At 40.1% G+C, this 26,201-nt stretch overlaps 1 protein-coding gene across 6 annotated transcripts in view; it reads right to left on the reverse strand.

The window, feature by feature from the left end:
• The window catches only part of NFX1 (nuclear transcription factor, X-box binding 1), a 78,131-nt gene that overhangs the window by 29,230 nt on the left and 22,700 nt on the right, over positions 1-26,201 (reverse strand). For all 6 annotated transcript variants that reach the window (XR_009503637.1, XR_009503638.1, XR_009503639.1 and 3 more), the window contains exons 5-11: positions 20,914-21,019; positions 17,839-17,910; positions 16,179-16,318; positions 11,011-11,110; positions 10,710-10,927; positions 5,239-5,336; positions 1,326-1,356 (exon numbers count right to left, since the gene is read on the reverse strand). Coding sequence is in view for 3 of the 6 variants with exons in the window: in XM_059924598.1 (XP_059780581.1) it covers positions 1,326-1,356; positions 5,239-5,336; positions 10,710-10,927; positions 11,011-11,110; positions 16,179-16,318; positions 17,839-17,910; positions 20,914-21,019 (765 nt within the window). In the remaining 3 variants the exon portion in view is untranslated. The remainder of the gene's footprint in view (positions 1-1,325; positions 1,357-5,238; positions 5,337-10,709; positions 10,928-11,010; positions 11,111-16,178; positions 16,319-17,838; positions 17,911-20,913; positions 21,020-26,201) is intronic.

Consider the following 26,201-nt stretch of genomic DNA (forward strand, 5'->3'; position numbering starts at 1 on the left):
TATTAAAAATTATGTACTAATATAGTAAGTTTTCCAAATTATATTTTTTAATTACCAAAATTTTGACTGTGGTTTTGAGGAAGATATTTCTGGTTATGTCAAATATTCAGATATTTGAGGCAGATACTCAGCCATTCTCCACCTTCCTCAGGCTAACAGAGCCTTAATTTTGTTCAGAAACTGGGCACCCATGTGTTCCTCCATTACAGGAGTGAATGCTGAATAGTGTAGCCTGTCATGGTAATTCCATTTCCCTTGTTAGTGAAGGGTTTGGGCAGGAACATGTGATAAAAAGCATACTGAGGGTCTTTCAGAACTGTCTTCCTTGTTCTCAAGAAGGAGGAGAAGAATCGCTCCTTCTTTTCTTTAGATGTTGCTGGGAGATGACTCAATGCATGAAATTGCTGTAGCTAACTAATACCCATGAGGGGAAAACCAAGAAAATCACAGGAAGCTGGACTGGAGTCCTAGAATCACTGGGTTTGTAATTAACCAACCCTGGACTTGTTCTGCCTCCAGATTTCCTGTTACGAGAGACAGTAAACCTCCTTAGAGCTAAAGTCATTTTTCCTTGGGTTTTTTGATACCTGTAGCCAGAAGCACCTTAACCAATACAGCTTTCTTTCTGACCAGAATAAGAGCTTTTATTTTGTATAAGTTTATCTTCTATCACTTTTCCAAAACAGTTTTAAGGTGGTTTAAACAAAGACTATGTGACGGTTGGTAAAACAAGGACAGAACCATAATAAAGTGGAGTATCAGGATCAAGGACAAAGGAAGAAACAATATTCTAGGCCTAAACGTTAAGAAGGCTGCTGGCTGAGTCCCCCTGTTCTAGGTATCCAACAGTCCTATCAAGCCATAAGGGGATCAAGCATCAGAGTCAGTTTTTACAAAGTTTGCTTCATTAGATATTATTTTCCTTCCCTTCCCATACCAACATTTTATTATGAAAAATTTCAAACATATAAAAAAGTTGAAACAAGTTTATAGTGAACACCTATATATGCCCACTACCTAGACTCTACCAGTAGTTGCTTTTACTCATAACTCTCTATTCTTCCATCCAACTATCAGTTTATCTTAATTTTGGATGCTTTTCAAAGTAAGCTGCATACATGAATACACTTCCCCTGTATTTTACAGCATTTCATTAACTAGAATTCAATTTATGGTTCTTTCTTTTTCTTTTGAGGTAAAAGTTACATACAGTTAAATGCACAAAGTACCTTCACTGAATTCTGACATATAACCCATCCCCCTGTCAAGATGTAAAAAATTACCTTCACCCCAGAAAGTTACCTCATGCCCCTTCCCAGTCATACCTTCGCTTTTGAGACTGGTACATGGAAGCTCCTATGGAGAAAGAAAAGGGAATAGTAACTACTTTAGGAATAAATGAAACAACACAACTGCAGCATAATGCTAAATGTAACATGCATATCCCAAATACCCAGTACTTCTCTGGCAGTCGCTTATTCACCAACTTCACCTATCGGGAGCTACGTTTGCCCAGTCCCTGTAAGCTTTACTCCCAACAGGGCCCCAGGTCTAATGACTTTTCATGCAAATACAACATTCTTTGTGGTCTGACCTCTAAACTCACAGCAGATTACGCATTATAAAACCTGAATGAAAGAAGGACTGACTGCTAAAGGTATGCAAAGCAAAGAGAAATAACTGTCTGGCAAGGGTACAGACAGAAAAAGCCATAAAAAGCAGATATAAGAATTGAAAATATGTAACAATCAGTACCATCTGATGCAGGGACAAACAGCTCTACATACTCAAGAGTATCCCTGGCAATGCAGCTGAACTGTGGCAGAGTGGCATACAGAAGTCCTTTGCCATTCAAAGTTTTGCTACCCTGGTTTCAATCATGTGTGAATGGCCTCAAAGGTCTATCACATGTAATTCTGCTGATACATGTTCCTGAGTAACATGTGTGGGGAGGCTGCTGTGTGAAGGGCCAGTCACTTGGGAGAGAGTGAGCCTGGATGGCTGCCCAGCCTCTGCATCTGAACTTGGCTTTGATGTCACGGACAGGTTGCTATGTACTCAGAAATAAGCAAAATGATGAAAACATTTCTTCTCAGTGAAAATGACCCTGAAAAAGGGGGGCAGCTGCTGGAGTTGATAACAGACGGGAAGATGTCTGAGAAATTGAAGCTTCTTGGCTAGAAAAATGTTTTCGGTAAATCAATGAGTTGGCTCGGTTCTACGACATGAAAAAATTCCCCATATGCTCTCTAGAGATACAAAGCAAAAGCGACTCATGAAATTGCTTGAGTGAGTGCTCCAGTTAATACAAACACTGGATTGTACACAGGAAATGCTGGGAGTTCGGGGGTTTTGAGCACAAGCCACCATTCTCCTTGCTTGGCCCTACGATAAACCTTTCTCTGCTCCAAACCCTGAAGTTGTATTCGTTTGGCCTCACTGTGCGTCAGGCGCGTGAACTTGTGTTCGGTAACAATTTTGGCAAAGCCAGCCCAGGGGTCTGTGCTCGTGCCGGGTCGACCCTGGCCAGAGGCAGCCCCTTCCCTGAGTGTCCAGCAGCTAGCTGCCGGAGCGCATTCATTCCAGGGGACTGGAAGGGACTCTCCCTGACAGGCGCCAGCCACCCCACAACATGAGGCTGTTTGGAGTTGAGGAAAAAAAAGAAAAAGAAATGACATGCTGGAGTGGTATGTACACCTGCAGGGAAAGACGGAACTCCCATAAATCCCTATACTAAATATGAATTACCAATAAAAACTTAAATACAGGGTTCTTTGTTAATAGGTAGTAAGATACAGCAAACATTTCTCAGACTCCTACCAAAGTGATTAAAAGAGAAGAACTTCTGAAGCTTTAAGAAATAAGTTTCTATTTATCTAGAAAACTCACTTCCATGGAAAAGCCCATTCCATTACAAAAGATATTTCAGGAAAAATCTGGCTGAAAAATGAGGTAATTATCAGTGTTTCAAAGAGATCTTTCACTTTGTCAAATTGTTTAACAGAATTCATATTGATAGTGAGCTCCTCCAGCAATTTTAGAATAAGATTTTATTTGCAAAAAAAATTCAATTTACAAATAGCTTTTCAAGAATACACTCACTGCCATGGGATCCACTATTAGGGGGAGTGAGGACGGAGAGTGAATGAGAAGCAAAAAAGCACAGAGACAGAGAAAGGGATTGTTGGGGAGAAAGAAGCAAACTGACAGTTGTGTATCCCAACCCTGTTTGTAATTCTTGGTCACAAAGAGCACCTCCAGGCATTACTAAATTTATGATTACTAAATCAGAGTATCTCACAGTCTTCAAGCTGGTATTTACAAAGCATAAAATGGTCCTGTACCTGACATTCAAAATACCTTTACTGTCCTATGTATTCTGTGATTTCATTCAGAAAAAAACCCCACACATCCTCATACAACTTTTGTCACATGTAAATTGCACTACTTTGACAATTTTTTCTTTAATTCTGAAGCTTACTTATTAAGCTAGCTCCCAATTTATGGACAATATCCTCAGAATCATTTGCAAGTCAGCTGCTACCCAGACCTTGGGCTGTATTTAACAAATAGAATCAACTACTCAGAATTCTGTCTCTACCCAGGCCTGTGTTCTGCTGGGACAGGTGCCGATATGCACTGAAATGACCAGAAGTACATCAGAGAGCAGGACAGATCAACATTCAGTATGTTCCCCAAGTTGGATTACCTACAGACTTCAGAGGAAAGCTTCTTGCCTCTTCTGGTTACAGACATAGAAATGGGCACTAATTCCAAAATGGTAAGATGACTTTTTATAATACATAGTCCAATGAAGTTTGTCCCAGGCAGAAAGCAGAGGTTGACAAAACAGTTGTATAGTGAAAAATTAACATTATCTGAAGAGAGGTCTGGCCTTTGCCATTGGCTTCTGGGAGATAATCTTGGAATATCATGCCTAATGGGAGTGTCATTGTTTCCCTGGAGCCTTGGGTCACCAGAGAGTCTAACATGATTTAGGGTGCAGGCTGGCCACACCGAAAGACCAATGATGTGATTTAGGGCATGGGCTTTGGGTCACACAGTGTTAGTAGACTTTGGAGGGACTGGAGGCTGAGATCAGCTACATGGGCAGTCAACCATGCCTACATGATGCAGCCCCAATAAAAACTGACCACCCACTCTCCAGTGGGTGAGCTTCCTTGGTTGGCAATACTCCACGCATACAATCACACACTGGTGCTGAGAAAGTAACGCTGTTCCAACTCCATGGGGAGAGGACAACTGGAAGCTTCGTATTTGGTACTTTCTTGCATTCTGCCCTACATGCTTCTTCCTTTGGTTGATTTTAATCTGTATCCTTTCCCTGTAGTAAATTGTAATCAAGAGTATAACAGTTTTCAATGAGTTCTGTGAGTTCTTCTAGCGAATAATCAAATCTTGAGGGTAGCCTTGGGGACCACTGGATTGCAGTTGGTATCAGAGGTGAGGGCGGTCATGTGGACTGTTCTAATTCAGCAATTGTCTGAACTCCTGCAGTGGGTGTCAGAAGTGAGGGCGACCTTGTGGACTGTGTTCCCTCTAACTTAGTGAGCTAACTGCTTGCAACGGTGCTATTGTTCTTCTCTTCTGGCATCTAGCATTATCACACTTGTATTTGGCAAGCTACTTGTATATGTGCCCTAAGCCTATTATTGGCCTCTGAGCCTTGCGTGCCATACCCCTTCATACCTATCCTACAACTGGTCCATAGTAGATATCGGTATACATTGGCTGGATTGGATGAATCATACACAGTATTAACAGAAATAAGCCTGAGGTTATTTTGATTCCTTCCCTCCCACAATCACCAATTTAAAAGGCATTGGGTGCTTCCCCAGTGGCGCAGTGGTTAAGAATCCACCTGCCAATACAGGGGACACAGGTTCGAGCCCTGGTCAGGGAAGATCCTGCATGCCGTGGAGCAACTAAGCCCATGTGCCGCAACTACTGAGCCTGAGCTCTAGAGCCCGCTCGCCACAACTACTGAGCCTGCTCGCCACAACTACTGAAGCCTACGTGCCTAGAGCCCATGCTCTGCAACAAGAGAAGCCACTGCAACGAGAAGCCCGTGCACCGCAGTGAAGAGTAGCCCCCGCTCACCGCAACTAGAGAAACCCCGCACACAGCAAAGAAGACCCAATGCAGCCATAAGTAAACAAACAAACAAACAAGTAAAAGGCATTGGTGGCAACAACTCTAGCATTCTGTAGGATTTACCTTTGTTCTGAAAGAGCATCTGCAGGAAATAACTGATGTGCGAGAGCATGGTCCACAGTCTCCTTCATGGCAGCGCTTTTCACAAGTATGAATGAAATCTTTAATAAAAATGAAAAGAGCTGGGAATGAAAATTGCAACTACTCATTTTCAGACTCCCAAATTAACTAGCCACAACGGTCTTCCACCTCTGTTCCCTGCAACTCCATCACCAGAGTTGAGGGAAGAAGGATGCTATCAATGCCTCTTCCCCTATCTTCCCTTCACCTGGCAGGCTGAGCCTTTTCCAGCAAGGACAGGCCCCAGCATTAGTCACAGCAAGATGCTCTGGAGCACAAGATGCTCTGCCTAAGTCAAGGAACAGATCTTCTGACTCTTTATTTAGACCTCAAGTCTCCAGGTTAGACTCGGATCTCCTTAAAATTGTAGCCATGGGTGACTTGCTGAAGTACTCTTGACTCCGAAAATCACCTGGGGATCGTAAGTAATCAGAAACCATCATCCATAATCTCACTAAGCTCTATGAACGTTTGGTGATAGGTGGCCTGCTAGTCATTCTGCTAAGCCAGATTTTAGGACAAGTCCTGTTTCAAGGACCCCATCAGGGATCATCCATAGTCTTTCTCAATGGCTGCTGTTTACATGATGTATTTTTTCCATCCTTTTACTTTCAGCCTAACTGTACCTTTGACTCTAAAGTCTGTTTCCCAAAGATGGCATATAGTTGGATCTTTTTAAAAAATTCATTTTGACAATCTCTGGTTTTTGTTTAATTCACTGACGGTAATGTTAGTATTGATATAGTTGGATTTATGTCTGCCATTTTACTTTTAGTTTTCTTTACATCTCATGTCTTTTTTGTTAACTTAATTCTCCTTCATTGCTTTCTTTTGCATTAAGTGAATATTTTCCAGTGTTAACATTTTTTCCTGGTAATAGCATGTTCCATTATGTTTTGAGTTATCTTCCTAATGGCTGCTCTAGGGCTTATCATATGCATCTTATTAGAATCTACTTCAGATTTGTACCAACCTAATTCCAGTGAGATACAGAAGCCTTACACCCATATAGCTCTATTTTCTCTTCTCTTTTGTGCTTTTATTGTTATACATATTACATTTATATGTGTTACAAATTCAACAGTACAATGTTAAAATTATTGCTTTATGTTATGCCTATTAAAGAAGTTGACAAAAGAAAGGAGAGCAAGTATGCATTTATAACTTGTTATGTTTATCTTATTTACCATTACTGGTTTTCTTCATTTGTTGCTACAGATCTGAGTTACCATCTGGTATCATTTCCTTACTCCAGTACAACTTTGATCCCACCCACTTCCTTTGTGCTGTTACTGTCAGATACATTTCTATATACTGTAGGCCTAACAATACAATTATATGCATATTTTATACAATCACTTTTTAAATCAGTTGCAAGAAGAAGAAATATGCACTTATACTTTCTTTTATAATTATGTAATTACCTTTACTCTTTGCTTTTTCTTGTGGATTTAAATTTACATGTGGGTTTACTTGGTATCAGCCTGAAGACCTCCCTTTAGTATTTACTGTAAAGTACATCTGCTAGCAGAGAACTCTGTTTTTCTCTTTTTTGAAAGACTTTTCCTGGATATAAGATTCTTGGTTGGTAATTTTTTTCTTTCAGCACTTTGAATAGGTCATCCCACTGCCTTCCTGTTGCGATGCAGTGTTCTCCACTGTTTCTGATGAGGAGTCAGCTGTGAATCTTACAGTGGTTCCCTAGTATGTAATGTATCATTTTTCTCTTGCTGCTTTCAAGATTTTCTCCTTGTCTTTGGCTTTCAGCATTTTTACTATGTGCCTAGGCGTGGATCTCTTTGAATTTATCCTACTGGAATTTGCTGAGTTTCTTGGATGTGTAGATTAATGTCTTTCAATAAATCTGAAGCTTCCCACCATTATTTCTTTGAATATTTGTCTGCTCCTTTCTCCTCTCCTGGTGTTCCCATTACACGTTTGTGTGCTTAAAGGTGTCCCACATTTCTCTTGAGGTGCTGTTCACTTTTATTCACTTCATTTTCACTATGTTCTTTGAATTATATAATCTCTATAGATCTATCTTCACATTTATTGATCCTTTCTTCTGCCAGCTCAAACTTACTGTTGAGTCCCTTTAATGAACTTAAAATTTTAATTACTGGAAAACTCCAGATTTTCCATTTGGTTCTTTTTTAAAATTTCTCTCTCTTTACTGATATTCTCTATTTGATGAAACACTGCCTTTACACCTTCCTTCCTTTACCTCTTCAGGCATGGTTTCCTTTAGTTCTTTGAATATATTCATAACGGCTACCTTGAAGTCTCTGTTAAATTTGACATTGGTCACTCTCACAGAAAACTGAAACAGAAAGTTTCTGTTACCTGTGGGGTTTTTATTTGTTTGCATACTTTGTAGTTTTTTGTTGGAAACTGAACATTTTTGGTAATACATTGTTTGCAGCAACTCTGGATACTGCTTCCTCTTTCCACAGCTTGTTTTTTGTTGTTGTTGTCTACTTGTTTATTTGTTTTGTGACTTGGCTAAGCTATTTTAGTGAAGTCTATTTCTATTATAGTATGAAGCCACTGGTGTTGTTCTTTAGATGGCACAGCCTTGGGGCATGTGCATGGTCACCCTGGGATGACAATGGTTTTAGCAGGGCTCTCTTTGACTGTCTCTTTTCCTGATCTCTCTGTTAAGCTGTCTGCCTCATTTGGTATTACACTCAGTCCTGAGGCTCCACTAATTGCTGGCTGATTGCTCTATTATTTTCAACAATGTCCTGGGGCATAAACTGCTCAGCAGTCTGATCCAATAAAATTTGGGCAGAGGTAGTCTTTGAGGCAAATCTGTGAGGTTTGTTCTGACCCCCGGATGGTTCCTCTTAGTTATCTCCTTCCCTGGGTCTCTCTGGTGAACCAGTTGGCCTATAGTTTAGCTGTTGCTCTTAATTAAGAGGAGCTATTGTTTTCTAAAGGGCCCTTAGGCCTGAACTTCCCCACACTCTCTTTCAAATTAAAGTCAGTTCCTTTGGGGAATATTTTGGAACTCTTTCCTTATGGACTGCTTCTCCCCCCCCCACCCCGTCACTCAGTCACTACTATGGGTGCTGGGTGAGATAGCAGCCTCTAGTTTTCTTAGCTTTCTTCTCTCACTGTGAAACCTCTCTCCTACAAGTGAGCTGGGGTGAGGGTGACTGATGCCCCAGTACTCCTGCCTGTTGTGACTAGAGTAGAGCCTCCAATCTATGGGTGGGCTGTGCGGAGGAAGGGAGTCCCCAGCCTGTCAGCTCTGCTTACCAGAAATTTAGCCTTTTCAACTTGGAGTTGGCGGGGTTGGGGGGAGGGGGGGTGAGAAAAGCTGGTGGTCCACTCCTAGCAAGTAACCCTTGACTGGGAGCTGAGGGTAGATGAAGCCCCAATTTCTTGGGCACACCAATCCTGAGTGGAGCTTTTGTTGAGCTGAGCTGGGAAGGGGTGGGGAAGGAGAAAGTAGGTTGTGATTCAAATGACACACACTCTTGCTGTTCTTACTCAGTTTTAGTAGATTTTCTTCAATAAAAATTTCTTCATTTGATGTATGCCCACAGGACAATTTCCAGAGACTTTAAATGGTTGCTTTTTTATAGTTTTCCCCAGCTTTGCTTGTTTTGCTCCTCATGCTACCATCCGGAAAGCAGAACTCCACCTAGTCTTTTGTACTAAAGCTATGTGTCTAGGACAGAAATTTCCTACTGGGTGAGATACTAAGACCTAACAAGCTTTCTATAGATAAGCCAGGTCTGAATAAACATGAGAGCCACTGTTACCACTAGCCATGGGCTTTTCTTTGAGATTCTCAATCCAACTCACCTTAGTTCCTTAAAAGTGTTCCATGATTAAAACTCTGCTGAGGTATAGCAGTTACTCTTGAGTCCCTTGAGCTGGTCTTGTCCCACCCCCAGGTCTGTTCATACTGACAGTTACTGTCCTTCTCTTGCTCAAGTCCCTTTGTATTAACTATTCCACATTTCCTCTTTCTGTCAATGCCAACAAGCTATCTTAGCCTCTGCGTAGGATTTCTGGTCATTATATATGAAATTCTTACAAAACTGACCCATGTGCTTTCTGAAAAGGGAAGACCTTTACCACCCTTCTTGATTTGGAAGTCATCTGATCTCCATTTCACAGGGCTTATCTGAAGATACATTTTCACAGTGGACACAGAGAAGCAACAGACAACTGATTTTCCTGATGAGGTTGAAATGTATTAAAATATGAGAAGAGGGCATTTCTTCTCTACACATAATTTTAAAGTCAGATTGAGAAAAGGAATTAGGTAGGGTGCTCCTACTGGTACTTGGAAGAAATGTGAAATCTCTCTTTTTGGAAAAATGCAAACCAAACCTAAAGATTTTATCTTTATCACAGTTAGTTATAGGAACACATCTCTTATTCAGACTCACTTGCCCAATTTCATTTTTCTAAACACACAGCCTTTGAACACTCACTCAGGAGAGAAGTTGCCAAGTCACTGCAAAACTGTACACATCCATATCCCAAGGACTGCCTCAAAAAGTCTCTGCCAGAAGTTCAGACTATTACTTTATAGCTAATCCCAACAAACGTTTTCTGGTTTCTATATCCAAGTAGTCAGAAGCCACAACTCAGAAGAAAGGGAGAGTCACTAAAGGCAGGCACATAGGCATACTGAAAGCATTCATAAGAAAATAAACAACCAAAAGCTTTAACAAATAAATAAAACAATTCAAACTGTACACTGCTATGGGGAAATCGCCTGAGAAACCTCAGCAAGCCCAGAGGGAATCAGTGTATTCAGCATAATAACTGAGGTTCAGGGAAATGATGACTCTGGGTCAAATAAGGGGAAAGAAATTATCTTCAGTATCCTCTGTTTAAAGAAAGAAGGGAATGTGAATTTTAGAAAAATGTCCCTCCAAAATGATGCTCAGGAGGTGTTATCCTCAGCTATATGGGAAACCCAGCTGTAGAGAAAGACATTTCTTGAGTGGTTCAAATGAATGAAGTTTAAGTGTACTTAAAATTTCAGTTCTTAAACACCTCACCCAGTTATTTTAAGATGTTTCTATTATATGAAAATGCTTCTAAACACTTGTTGAACCCTAAATTAGTAAAACGATACCTGGCATTCATACTAGTGTAGGCTGCTAAGAGAAATCATAAACACCCCAATGCCCACTCCCCTACAAAATAGTATCTAACCACAACTGTCCTGAGTCAGCAATAAAATACCCGAATTAGAAAGAGAGATCGTTTGGGCAAATGTGAGTTTTCAGAGGAGGAAAGAAAAAGTACCCACACAAACTTGATCATAATATTTAGAAAAACCTCTGATATTGTAACTGGAATTATGTACTATTTTGTTTAAGTAGCCATTGCTGCCAAATATTTACATTCATATTTTTAAAGACAACTTTATGCCTACTAATTACCTAATGAACCACAAGGCAGAGGCTTGCCGCACACTTTTCCACATGAAGGGACAGGATCCATGCATGTTTTCCGACCGCTACTTCCAAGTTCTAGCAATTGGCTGAGAGGGGTTTGCCCACAAGGGCAACAGCGCACCAGCTGGGGGAGACGTGGGCATGGCTGGCAGGGCTGAGGGTGGCACACCTGTGAACACGTGTGGTTCCCACATTTCAAGTCCCTGTTAAGAAAAACAACAGACTATTACATAATTGTTGCATAAAATACAGCTTTATTCTAACTGAGAAAAACATCAAACCTTACTTGCCACATATCTTTAAGCAGCCAAAGTCCCCAAATCCATCAGACTTTCCTATGTCTGTTCCACATAACACGTCTCGGGAGGTGCTGCCACAGTAGCATACTTGAAGACATAATTTCAGAAACAAAAGATTAGTAATCTGTACAGGTGCTTAAAATATTCTAAACCATCTATAAGAAAACACAAAATGCTATTCACTAGTGTTGATTAGACCTGATGCAGAAATAAATGTGGCTTATACAGCAGCTCTAAGCCCCACTTAAGAGCTTCACCACAGGAAAAGAATTAAAAAGGCCTTAATTAGACTCTGTCCATATCTCATGGTGCCCCTGCAGCACACCTCAACATGAACATTAAAGTGAAGCAATCCTTTAAAGTAAAAGACTACTCTCTGGTCCATAAGGCCATGGTTGAAAACCATGGATTGTGAGGCTTTCTGGGGTCCTGCGGAGATGTTGCAGGAGATGGAAGTTAAACTGGTGGTAGTTACGGAGGAGTTGATAACTGGATTCCATCCTCACTTCAACCAAGCAGCATAGATTTAATACTTCATATCCTGGGGTTCACATAAAATGCTTGCAAAAAGTCTCTGATGCTAAAAAGAAATTTAAAAATAGGCACAATATAAAATCCTTATTAATTTGTATTCTACTATTGTTAAATTTGAAGTAATCATGTTTGAGTACTGACAATGAGTAAAAAAAGTGTTTCAAATAACTTGAGACTTTTATTTACTGCATAGAGAACCCAGTCTAATATCTATAGATTTTTCTATGGGTTGAAGAAATAATGGGTTACTTTATTTCTTGAGATCAGCAATAAGTATGTGTTATATTTAAGGAGTTAGTTTCTAAAGCAAACTAAAAAAAAAAAAAAAGTTTCTGACTAGCATGTAACAAAGTCTGGTAAAGACTAATTTTCATCAACTTAGATAATTGGTGGAATCAACAAATTGGTAAACAAACCCTAGCAACTGAGAGCTTCTGCAAGCAGGCTTTTCTTTGCTAAGTTTCTGCTCAAATAGAACAGAGGCTTTTTTTCAGAGACATAAGAGAGCTGTGAACCAAAGAATCAAGGGTCAGAAAACTGTGACAATAACATTCTTTTCAAGTACACATGGAACATTCTCTAGGATTGACCACATACTAAGGCACAAAACAAACCTCAACAAATTTAAGAGTATAGAAACTATTTCAAGCATCTTCTCTGACCACAATGGCATGAAACTAGAAATCAACCAAGGGAAAACAAATGAGAAAAAAAACGATTACATGAAGACTAAACAACATGCTACTAAAAAACCAATGGGTCAACGAGGAAATCAAAAAGCAAACTAAAAAACAGCAAACTAAAAAATACCTCGAGGCAAAAAGTCTGCAAGTAACAAATGCTGGAGAGGGTGTGGAGAAAAGGGAACTCTCTTATACTGTTGGTGGGAATGTAAATTGGTACAGCCACTACCGAAAACAGTATGGAGGTTCCTCAGAAACCTAAAAATAGAATTACCATATGATCCAGCAATCCCATTCCTGGGCAAATATCTGGACAAAACTATAATTCAAAAAGATACACGCCCCCCTATGTTCACAGAAGCACTATTCAAAATAGCTAAGACATGGAAACAAACTAAATGTCCATCCACAGATGAATGGATAAAGATGTGGCACATATATACAATGGAATACTACTCAGCCATAAAAAAGAACAAAATAATGTCATTTGCAGCAACGTGGATGCAGCTAGAGATTATCATACTAAGTGAAATCAGAAACAGAAAGACAAATACCATATGATATCACTTATATGTGGAATCTAAAATGTGACACAGGGCTTCCCTGGTGGCGCAGTGGTTAAGAATCCACCTGCCAATGCAGGAGAAACGGGTTCAAGCCCTTGTCCGGGAAGATCCCACATGCCACGGAGCAACTAAGCCTGTGTGCCACAACTACTGAGCCTGCACTCTAGAGCCTGCGAGCCACAACTACTGTAGCCCCCGTGCCTAGAGCCCGAGCGCCGCAACGAAGAGTAGCCCCCACTCGCCGCAACTAGAGAAAGCCCGCATGTAGCAATGAAGACCCAATGCCGCCAAAAATAAAATAAAATTAAATTAAATTAAATTAAAATAAAATAAATAAAATATGACACAAGTGAACTTATCTATAAAACAGAAACAGACTCACAGACATAGAGAACAGACTTGTGGTTGCCAAGAAAGGGGGGGTGGGGGAGGGATGGACTGGGAGTTTGGGGTTAGTAGATGCAAACTATTACATATAGAATGGATGGACAAAAGGTCCTACTATATAGCACAGGGAACTGTATTCAATGTCCTGGGATAAACCATAATGGAAAATATGAAAAAGAATGTATATATTATGTAAAACTGAGTTACTTTGCTGTACAGCAGAAATTAACACAACATTGTAAATCAACTATACTTTAATTAAAAAAATTTAAGCATGTAGATCTCAAAAAAAAAAAGAAAGAAAAGAAAAGAAAATTGTGACAATAAAAACAAAAGTAGAGCCCCTGATCAATCAGGAAATAATCTGAGTACAACACTAAAAACTCTACTATGCTTAGGCACAAGAGACAGAAATATGAGCTGATGACAGAAGAGTTGGGTGGAGTCACTGCTGGTTAAAGAGTATTAAGGAACAAAAGACAGTCTGCAGAAAGGTCTCTGTTGCCAGCCTGAACCTGTTCAGCATTTTTACCAACACGTGAATGAAGACCCGGAAGGAATGCTTATTAAATCTCCAGAAAAGGCTGAAAGTGATCTTAGGAGAATTACAATTCAAGAAGATAAATAAACTACACTGATGGCCAAAATGCTTTGCTAGATATTTAATATGGACAAACAAAAAGTCTTCAACTGGGTCTGAAAAATCAGCTACGTACACAAAAACAGAAAGGAAGAGACTGGGATCCATACAAATCTGACAAAAAAGTGTGATTCAGCCCAATATGTATCAAGAGCTAAAAATGGTCCAAATCAAAGGGACTCTCCCACACTACAATCTACACTGCTAAAACCAAACTGCCAATATATACTTAACTCCTGCCTTATCTCAAAATGGATTTGAGGCAGCATATAAGGATACATGAGATATATCTAGAGAACGTAAATTAAAAGATGTGAAAAGAAAAAGAAAAACAATGGTAAGGATAGAGAATGAATCACAGCTAAAAAGTACACACTATAAAGACGAACATTAGGTCAGTTATACCAGCTTCCTAAGATATAGTCTTTGAGGAAACACAACTTCTTGGAACTAAGACCAGACAAGACTTTCTTCCAAGAGGATCCATAAACAGAATACTGAATGGTATATGGCACAATTCCCTACATAAAATCCTTATAGTGCACAGCACAAAACATTTCATAGGGTTATTTCTTATTGTAAGTGCAAGCACAGATCAATAGCATCACACCAAAGTAAAATCTAATAAAATAAAACTATAAAACCAATACACAGCAGCTCAGGATCCCTGAAGACTAGAGGCAGTCATAAAAACAGAGGAACTACACAATATGTGGTCCTTTGAGACTCACTTCTTTCACTTAGTATAATGTTTTGGAGGTTCATTCACATTCATAGCATGTATCAATCCTTCATTCCTTTTCATGGCTGTATAATATTCCTTTTTATGGACATATCACATTTATTCCATTCATCATTTAATAGAAATCTGTATTGCTCACACATTTTGACTATTACGAAAAATGCTGCTATGAACATATATTCACAAGTTCTGTATGGACATATATTTTCATTTCTCTTGGGTATATGCCAAGGAGTTGAATTGCTGGATCACATGGTAATTCTATGTTTAACCTTTAAAGGAACTACTGGACAGTTTTCTTTTTCTTTTTCTTTTTTGGCCACACCACACGGCTTGTGGGATCTCAATTCTCCGACCAGGGATTTAACCTGAGCCATGGCAGTGAAAGCCCAGAATCCTAACCATAAGGCCACCAGGGAACTCCCCTGGACTGTTTTCTAAAGTGGTTATACTATTCTGCCCTTATTGTGGTTTTAATTTACATTTTCCTAGTGTTTAAAGGTGTTAAGCACCTTTCATGTGTTTATTGACCATTAACATATTTTCTTTTGTGAAGTAGCTGTTCAAGTCTTTTGCTCACTGTGTGAGTTGTTTGTCTTTTTTTGGTTGATTTGTAGGAGTACTTTATCTTTTTCTTTTTTCTTTGGTAGGGGTACTTTAAATATTCTGAATACAATCTGTGATTTATCAATTCATTTTCTTAATGTGATAAAGTTCAATTTATCAATTATTTTCTTTTATGGTTAGTATTTTTGTTGCTCTATGAAGTCTCTGCCTGATCCCAAAGTCATGAAAATATTCTCTTATAGTTTTGTCTGGAAACTATGTTTCTGGGTTTTACATTTAAGCCCATGACCCATATAGTATTAATTTTTGTGTAAAGAGTGAGACAGGGGTTGAGGGTCACTTTTTTTTTCCCATATATACATCCAGCTGTTCTAGGACCATTTGTAAAAAGACTCCTTTTTCTACCGAATTAACTTAATATCTTGGTTGAAAATCAACTGACTGTATATATTGAGGTCTATTTCTGGACTCTATTGTCTTCCATTGATCTACTAGTCTACCTTTACACCAATAACCACAATGTCACAATTACTGTAACTTTCTAAGTCTTAAAATCAGGTCTTTCAACTGTTCCTTTTCAAGATTACTTTGGCCTTTCTGGGTCTTTTTCAAGTAATTACTGCAAAAAAATTTCACAAGCAGTTACTTTTAAACAGCATTAAAAAAATCTACCGTCCAAATTCTATAGGACAATGACCTATACTGGTATTATGCAACCAAAATAATGAAAACCATCTAGGGAGTTCCCTGGAGGTCCAGTGGTTAAAGACTCTGTGCTTCCACTGCAGGGGGCGTGGATTCGATCCCTGGTAGGGGAACTAAGATCCCACATGCTGCAAGGTGTGGCAGAAAAACCCCCCAAAAACAAAAAACCGTCTAATCATTCATGTATCTCCAGTTCTCTCTACCCAAGGTACCAAACCTAATAGAGTCTTTGTGACTACAGGCTTGAGACAAATCCGAGTCATCAAGACAACCATAAATAAGGTTCCAGAAAAGTACCCAAGTACTGCTGGCTGGTGTGCTCACCACTTACCTTGGTTTAATATGATCCGACAAGGCTGGCATGGACCCCCATGGCACAGCTCAGCACAGTGGTGCCGACCACAATTCAGAACATTCTCACAAGGGTTAGAACAGTGGACTGAGATGGCCTGACCACAGCGAACTGTGTGCCTGTAAAAATAGATGTAAAGACAGCATTAGTCTAATGTTGGACATTGAGGTCCTATTTGACAGCTAAACTAACCTTCCCCCAAAACCTACTAAACCTTTTCTCTTTGCCCAGTTTCCCCTACTTTTTCTCTTTCCCTCTTCCAATCATTTCCTCAATTCCTCTTCCCTTCTCCACTCTTTCTTCTTTTTCCTCCTTTGCTTTCCTTATTTCCTATTCTGCCTTTTTTCTCTCCCCTATTTTCTGGCCAGTGAGGAACTGAGGGCCTAAGTATTTGTTACAATGTGATTTCTTCTCTGAGTTGAAACAGCACGCAGGAGGGGAAAGAGCCTGGAGCTCCCATAGTATCTTACAGAGGTGGGTAGGGAGGTTGGGAGGTGTAGTTGTAATGAACATTCTTGGAATGAAAGCACAATGGCATTCTCCTGGGACCTGGCACTCTGGCATTTTAGGCAGTTATGATACTTAAGAACATGCTGTATGTGACTTTGATTCAGGATGGGGAGATCATTCTGGCTTTGTTCTAATAAACATCCCGATTTTGCCGACTTGTCCGCTAGAGAAGGATATGAGGCCGCTGCTCTTAGACAATCATCTTCAGGTTTCTTTCCAGGGTAATGGTTTAGACCTTGGAGTCTACTCTGCCACAAGAAGTTTTATTCTATCCCCCTACTCCCACTTCAACTACATATTTTGTTTTAAGAAGTCACTGTTACATACATAGATGATCAGTTTCCAGTGCTCAGCGTCACAGCTAACATCAACCCCTTGAGGAAGACACTATTATTTCTACCATACGATAAGAAAAATGAGGCTCACCAAGAAGAAGCAACTTGCCCAGGTCAACAACTAGTTAGTGGCAGAGCCCAAATCTGACCTGGGCTTTCTGACCCATAGCCCCTTGCATGTGACTCTCTGTAAGGCCACACTTCTACCCTTGTCAGTTCAGTAAACATTTAAAAAATGCTTATCACTGAAAATCTGCACTATCCCATCTCGTCTTGTAGTTCAGAAATCATTTTGCGGTCTTAACTGGGCCTCCGCAGCTATCAGTGATCCTTGCACTGATAAAGCAGGAGAACTTGATTGTAAAGAAAAGAGAGCGGGCTCTGGGGCTACTTATTCTTTCATTCAACAATATTCACTGAAAACCTAGACACCAGATACTATGCTAGGCACAGATAAGTGGCCCTTGCCTCCTGGACCTTAGCAGGCCTGGGTTCAATTCCTGGTTCTTTCACCCACTAGAGAGGTTAAGAAAAAAGTCCCTGTCACCTTGGCATTGCATCTGAAATGGGTAATCTCACTATTTTATAACTTCTTAATCACCTATAAGATTGCAGGATTAAGGCAGCACAGGAAATTACTATTTACGGAAAAGTACTATTTACACCTACCATTTATTAATGGTAGTAAATAAATACTATTTGCACCTACCTACTAATCTTTTATTTTAGAAATTCATACATAAACCATTAATGTGGAAACTGAAGTCTTCTTCGGAGTACAATTCTAACTTTACCTGGTCCGTCCACATTCACATGGTTTAGTCATAAATGCAGGGCAGGGTGGGCAAGGTCCAGGATGGCAGAGGCTGAAAAAGAAAGGCTGTAATGAATAAATCATACCCATGTATCCAAACTTAAACAAAGCTGCCCCAGCTGGGCCCTACTATGAATATGGCAACAAATAAACTTCCTACGAAATGTTTTAGTATTTGTCTAAAGTTGATTAAACTATTTAAACAAAGATACCAACAATGTTTTTATACAGAAAGAATCGATAGCAGTATCATCTTAGAATATTTAACGAGAAAAGTAAAGCCCAAGTCAAATTACTGGTTTTATTTGGGTCTGATAGTCAAAGATAATATTTCTAAATATGGTCTTGGCCCACTTAGTACAGTGAGTAGGGATAAAAAGAGTCTGCCACTCAGGATGGCCAATGGGGTCCTTTAGAGGATCAGAACCTGAACAAAGTAACAGAGCTTAAATCTGCTAGATCCATGAGAAGTACAGACATTTTCTCATCAGCTGGTAAAGTGATAACCAGGTGATAGGCTAACAATGGGAACATTGAAAAGAAGGTTGCTTGGGGTGAGGGGAGGCATGTTGGTAAGTAACAAAGGGGAAAGGGACACATGGAAAAAAACCGTGCCTAATTTTTGCTATAGGTCAGAATTAGGCCTCTGAATAGTATGCTTTTTATAGGAGCTATGCTATAAAGAGACCAAAGAAAAAATGAACAAAATGGAAATAAATTCCAATTCAAATAAATACTGCCCTCTTCAAAGCAGACACCCCTGGTAAATTACACACCTGTACAGAAATATCACTACTTAAAATATTTTGGGAACTTTGGGGAGGGGCAGGGGGGACACCTATGTGATGGCAAATCACAATCCTTTGGGAATTAAAAGCCAATCAGAGGGGACTTCCCTGGTGGCGCAGTGGTTAAGAACCCGCCTGCAAATGCAGGGGACACGGGTTTGAGCCCTGGTCCAGGAAGATCACACATGCCGCGGAGCAACTAAGCCCGTGCGCCACAACTACTGAGCCTGCACTCTAGAGCTGGTGAGCCGCAACTACTGAGCCCATGTGCCACAACTACTGAAGCCTGCACGCCTAGAGCCTGTGCTCTGCAACAAAGACAAGCCACAGCAATGAGAAGCCCGCGCACCGCAATGAAGAATAGCAACCGCTCTCCGCAACTAGAGAAAGCCCGCACGCAGCAATGAAGACCCAACGCAGCCAAAACTAATAAAATAAAATAAATAAATTTTAAAAAATAGCCAATCAGAGCCAAGTGTAATTAATCAAGTGGGTAACAGAATTTGCTATAAAAATCAGGTGTGCCTATAAAGTGGTCTGGTTGGATTTTTTATGTGACTACTAAATCAGTTATAGTAATTCTTAAATGAGCTTTAAACACTGAAAACAATCCAGGAACATGTGCCCAGTCTCCTAAGATGATCCATTTTGACAGACAGAACCCACAGGAGACATAAGATTAAGCATGCTTCTTTAAGGATGAGTATCATTATTCAACAGTTATATTTCACATGATATACCTCAACCGTTTCAGGTGAAATAATTTTCATGGCTAGACATTTAAATAACTTTATTTTTTTTTAAATAAATTTATTTATTTTATTTATTTATTTTTGGTTGCATTGGGTCTTCGTTGCTGCATGTGGACTTTCTCTAGTTGCCATGAGCGGGGGCTACTCTTCACTGTGGTGCGTGGGCTTCTCATTGAGGTGGCTTCTCTTGTAGAGCACAGGCTCTAAGTGCACGGGCTTCAGTAGTTGTGGCACACAGGCTCAGTAGTTGTGGCACATGGGCTTAGCTGCTCCACGGCATGTGGGATCTTCCCAGACCAGGGCTCGAACCCATGTCCCCTGCATTGGCAGGCAGATTCTTAACCACTGTGCCACCAGGGAAGCCCTTAAATAACTTTAGACTGATAGACAAACTGCTGGTCAAGTGTGGATGATTCCAGGTTATTTCAAATATCCCTGAGGCCTGGACTTAATCCCAGGTTCTCATAACCTTCAAAGCAGTGGTTCAGAACACTGCCTGCATATTAGAATCACCTGGAAGAAAACTACAATGCTTAGACCCACCCCAGGAGATTCTGATTCAATTGCTCTGAGGCAGAGAATGGGCACTGGTGTTTTAAAGTGTTCCTTAAATGACTGACCACCTGATCTGTATCACAGTGGTGTTCTCTGACAGTCATGACAGGGCCCCATTTCTGCTGAAGGCTTTCTAAAGATAATTCATGTGGAGGATTAATATCTTGTTACTGAATTTACTAAAATGGCAACTAAGGGAAGGAATAGATGAGTCCCTGAGTTCTGACCTATGGAAGCAGTCAAAGGAAGAGGAAGGGCTGATTGTCCAGCAGATGGCAGACCATGCTGTTTAGCTCAGTCTGAACAGCTCTCCCCACAACGATATTCCCCAGCACCATCCCTACATCTTGATCACAAGACCTCTGATCCAACCCCTGCTCCATACAATAGAAGCGAGGTACCAGTGGAAGCAAGTATAACACTCTGATGTCTGTTTTCTCTTAGATTTGGGCAATAAAAGCAAGTGTTACCATTTCTTGACCACTTACCATGTGCCAGGCTCTGTACCAAGTCTCTTTAGTGTGTTAATTAATTTAATATTCATAGAACTCTGAAACTATTTTTGATCTATCATTATTATCTTACAGGTCCAGAAACTGAGGCTCAGAGAAGTAATTTGTCCAACATCACATAACTGTTAAGAGACAAACCCAGGAATTAAACCTTTGTCTGAAGCCAAAGCCCACAGAAATTTATTTGTAACTGATCAACTGTTTATTATTGTGCATTTCTCTCCTCATCTGTAAAATGGAGATGATAAATATCTATACATCACTGGGCTGTTGTAAGGATTCAACGAGTCAGCTTTTGCAGAGTACCTGGCACAAAGCAAGTGCTCAGTAAATGACACCACACTGTCCCTCACCCAGTCCTGTTACGTGGTAACCAGATATGTGTACTGAGAGCCGCAAGCAAAGCGTGTTCACCAGGAATCCCCAGGAGTCTAGTGTTCCAACTTACAGGTTACAGGAATGTGGGCAGTCCTGGCCAGGCTGTTTCTTTCTACACACCTCACCACAACTATGTGGAATTTCATTTCTGCTCCATTCAGGATTCTTTACCTTGCCTAAAACATATCAAATAAGAGAGTCAATGGTATAAACTTCAACTGCATCGTAGACTTTGATGAAATAATACAATATAGCCAGACAGCATGAAACATCAGGACGGTGTTCATTAGTTCAATAAACACATTGTCCTAAAATAAGAAGGTGAACGTAATGCTACTCATCAAAAGCTTCACTGAGTATGATAGATTCTGGATTACCTGGAAAAGACAAATAGTCATTTTTACTGATGAAAATGCCACTTAGATTAATGGACACATTTAATCTAAGATTTAAACAAAACCTACAAGATAAGCTTTCTGTAAATGGGTCTTTGAATTGATATGGGAATATCTACTGTAAGGATCAGAAAGAGGGAATAAGGGAAGACAGCAATGCGGGGAGGGGAGAGGCAGTAAGAAATGGAAAGGACATAAGTCCCCCAGTATAGGAGGAACTCACCTATTCTAAAATTAAAATATAGGCATAAAAGGGTTATAATTTTTAACATCTTTATTGGAGTATAACTGCTTTACAATGGTGTGTTAGTTTCTGCTTTATAACAATGGGAATCAGTTATACATATACATATGTTCCCGTATCTCTTCCCTCTTGCATCTCCCTCCCTCCCACCCTCCCTATCCCACCCCTCTAGGTGGTCACAAAGCACCAAGCTGATCTCCCTGTGCTATGCGGCTGCTTCCCACTAGCTATCTATTTTACGTTTGGTAGTGTTTATATGTCCATGCCACTCTCTCACTTTGTCACAGCTTACCCTTCCCCCTCCCCATATCCTCAAGTCCATTCTCTAGTAGGTCTGTGTCTTTATTCCTGCCTTACCACTAGGTTCTTCATGACTTTTTTTTTTTTTCCTTAGATTCCACATATGTGTTAATATACTGTATTTGTTTTTCTCTTTCTGACTTACTTCACTCTATATGACAGACTCTAACTCCATCCACCTCACTACAATTAACTCAATTTCGTTTCTTTTTCTGGCTGAGTAATATTCCATTGTATCTATGTGCTACATCTTCTTTATCCATTCATCCGATGATGGACACTTAGGTTGCTTCCATGTCCTGGCTATTGTAAATAAAGCTGCAATGAACATTTTGGTACATGACGCTATTTTTTTTTTTTTTATGACGCTTTTTGAATTATGGTTTTCTCAGGGTATATGCCCAGTAGTGGGATTGCTGGGTCATATGGTAGTTCTATTTTTAGTTTTTTAAGGAACCTCCATACTGTTCTCCATAGTGGCTGTATCAATTTACATTCCCACCAACAGTGCAAGAGGGTTCCCTTTTCTCCACACCCTCTCCAGCATTTATTGTTTGTAGGTTTTTTGATGATGGCCATTCTGACCGGTGTGAGATGATATCTTATTGTAGTTTTGATTTGCATTTCTCTAATGATTAACGATGTTGAGCATTCTTTCATGTGTTTGTTGGCAATCTGTATAACTTCTTTGGAGAAATGTCTATTTAGGTCTTCTGCTCATTTTTGGATTGGGTTGTTTGTTTTTTTGATATTGAGCTGCGAGAGCTGCTTGTAAATTTTAGAGATTAATCCTTTGTCAGTTGCTTCATTTGCAAATATTTTCTCCCATTCTGAGGGTTGTCTTTTCGTCTTGTTTGTTTTCCTTTGCTGTGCAAAAGCTTTTAAGTTTCATTAGGTCCCATTTGTTTATTTTTGTTTTTATTTCCATTTCTCTAGGAGGTGGGTTAAAAAGGATCTTGCTGTGATTTATGTCATAGAGTGTTCTGCCTATGTTTTCCTCTAAGAGTTTGATAGTGTCTGGCCTTACATTTAGGTCTTTAATCCACTTTGAGTTTATTTTTGTGTATGGTGTTAGGGAGTGTTCTAATTTCATACTTTTACATGTACCTGTCCAGTTTTCCCAGCAGCACTTATCGAAGAGGCTGTCTTTTCTCCACTGTATATTCTTGCCTCCTTTATCAAAGATAAGGTGACCATATGTGCGTGGGTTTATCTCTGGGCTTTCTATCCTGTTCCACTGATCTATATTTCTGTTTTTGTGCCAGTACCATAGTCCTGATTACTGTAGCTTTGTAGTATAGTCTGAAGTCAGGGAGCCGGATTCCTCCAGCTCCATTTTTCTTTCTCAAGATTGCTTTGGCTATTCGGGGTCTTTTGTGTTTCCATACAAATTGTGATAATTTTTGTTCTAGTTCTGTGAAAAATGCCAGTGGTAGTTTGATAGGGATTGCATTGAATCTGTAGATTGCTTTCAGTAGTAGAGTCATTTTCACAATGTTGATTCTTCCAATCCAAAAACATGGTATATCTCTCCGTCTATTTGTATCATCTTTAATGTCTTTCATCAGTGTCTTATAATTTTCTGCATACAGGTCTTTTGTCTCCTTAGGTATGTTTATTCCTAGATATTTTATTCTTTTTGTTGCAATGGTAAATGGGAGTGTTTTCTTAATTTCACTTTCAGATTTTTCATCATTAGTGTATAGGAATGCAAGAGATTTCTGAGCATTAATTTTGTATCCTGCTACTTTACCAAATTCATTGATTAGCTCTAGCAGTTTTCTGGTAGCATCTTTAGGATTCTCTATGTATAGTATCATGTCATCTGCAAACAGTGACAGCTTTACTTCATCTTTTCTGATTTGGATTCCTTTTATTTCTTTTTCTTCTCTGACTGCTGTAGGTAAAACTTCCAAAACTATGTTGAATAATAGTGGTGAGAGTGGGCAACCTTGTCTTTTTCCTGATCTTAGTGGAAATGGTTTCAGTTTTTCACCACTAAGGATGATGCTAGCTGTGGGTTTGCCATATATGGCCTTTATTATGTTGAGGAAAGTTCCATCTAGGGTTATAATTTTATAATCAACGTCACTCCACAAATTTTAGTAAGCCTATTCCATGAACTTAGTGCAGGGGCAGGATGAGTAAAACTGAGGCACGGGACTCCTCCTTGCCCTTGAGCTATTCATCCTCACTTGGGCAATTTACACCCTAAATGAAGCCTGTTCCCAGCCCTTGGCCTCTGCTTTTCTCTCTTGTCTGTCTCTTTCAGAAATCTTATTCATGCTGTGCGGTTCAATACATTTAAAGGCTGATGAGTCCCAAATCTACATCTTCTGCATTGCCCTGAATCCTCAGTTTCAGTCCTACATGTCCAACCATCTGCTGAACATCTGGGCTTGGGGTTTCACAGTCACTTCAAATTGCCTATGTATCTACAGTCAAAGTTAGCATCTTCCCTCTTAGATCCCGCCCTCTCCAGGGTTCCCTATCTGTTAGTGACACCATCACTGTCAGAGTCACACAAACTCAAAAACTAGAGAAATCCTAGTTTCTTTTTCTTTCTATATTCTATTTAGTCACCAAATCTTGTCAATTTTCCTACATAGTGTATCTCACACCTCACCTCCCCCTCTACCCCTGCTGTCCCTCTCTACTGGCCAGAACCTCATCTCTAGACTATTAGAAAAGCTCCTCTGCCTCTGTGCTTTCTTGCTCCAATATGGTGCCCAGGTTTTCTCCTACCATCTCTCAATGGCCCAACCTCTTTTCCCTGACTCTCAATGATGTTTTTTTCCCTTCATCTGCAAGGGTTCTGCATTAGACTCCTTTTCACCCATTACCCTTTCACCTACTAGAATCTCATCTATTGCTCTCACCTGTGACTATCGCCCCTAATTCCTGATCTTTCTTCAAACATTCCTAACTCCCTGGAGAACATCTTCCACTGGACGTCTTACTCCTCCAACTCAACACTTTAACTCCAACTGAACTCATTGTCCCCACCAAACCTGGTTCACTTGCCCTGCCCTTTTCTGTTCTTGGTATCACCATTTCCAAAAGCATGAAACTTTGGAGCCACATTTGGGTTCCTTCCTTTCCCACTGCTGTTAATTCCTGTTTACCTTTGAAATCTTATATCCCTTCCTTTCTGTCCCACTCTGAAACTCATTGCAGACTTTTACTATTCTTCATCTGGGTTACTGTAAGTCCTCAAACTGTTTAGGTCCCAAAATACTCTACTCACTGCCACCAGACTAATCTTCATAAAGAATCAGGGAATTCCCTGGCAGTCCAGTGGTTAGGACTCTGCATTTCCAATGGAAGGGGCCCAGGTTTGATCCCTGGTTGGGGAACTAAGATCCCACATGCCTCGGCACGGCCAAAAAAAAGAAAAAAAAAACACACACACTGATGCCCTCAGTGTGGCTTCCCACCACCTGACAAACGAAGTCCCAATATCTAGGCCTGGCACGAAGAAGTCAGCCCTACCTTTCCAGTCATCTCGCACTCCTCTATCTTCATAGATCCTGGGCTCCATAACTGGATGACTTCCTCTTCTCCCAGCAGATCCTAAGCCTTCCTGGTGTTAAACCTAGTTTTCAAGCCTGGTTCAATTCTACCTCCTTCAGGGAGGCTCTTAATCCTCCAGCCAGAAGTCAAACTCACCCCAAAGATCTCCCACAGACTTTGTAGTAGAACAGCAAGTTAATTGTGTCTTAAATTTTAGACTGTAAGCTCTGGGAAGTCAGTAAATAGTCTCATTCTTCTCTGTTTCTTCATGGTACCTGTTACATTAATAAGTTCTCAATAAAGTATATTAAACCAATGGTCTCCTTTTTTTATTCGGCTGCATTGCATGGCTTGCAGAATGTGGGATCTTAGTTCCCCAACCAGGGATTGAACCCAGGCCCTTGGCAGTGAAAGCACAGAGTTGTAACTACTGGACTGCCAGGGAATTCCCGACCAATGGTCTCCTTGAAGAGCAGAGTGGGGCAAAGTCCTCAGGTAAAATCAGGCCATTAGTTGCCTTCCCACACCATTCCACCTCACTCAGATCATCGTGACCTTCATCCCCACATTCTTCTGCCTTCTTAGGGTCTCATATCCAATTTGTCAGTGAAGGCTTTAACAAGATTTTAAATTTCATTATGATGCTTCATGTTTAAAAATCCTTTAAAAATAAGGTAATTAAGCCTGGGTATTGGTCTTATTTGTCCAATTTTCGATTGATCTCTTGCATCCAGTTTCATGCTGCCTTTCCAGTAGTACATTCAAGAATATTCATTCCTTCAGCTAATACTAATTCAGTATCTACTAAGGCTCAGATTTTGGCAACAGAACATACAGGACCAACAGATTCTGGATAAGAGTGGTCAAAGTGGGAGAGGAGATAAGAAAGGGGAAGCTTCCTTTGGA

The sequence above is a fragment of the Balaenoptera ricei genome, chromosome 6, assembly GCF_028023285.1.
Source record: "Balaenoptera ricei isolate mBalRic1 chromosome 6, mBalRic1.hap2, whole genome shotgun sequence".
NCBI classification, from domain to species: domain Eukaryota; kingdom Metazoa; phylum Chordata; class Mammalia; order Artiodactyla; family Balaenopteridae; genus Balaenoptera; species Balaenoptera ricei.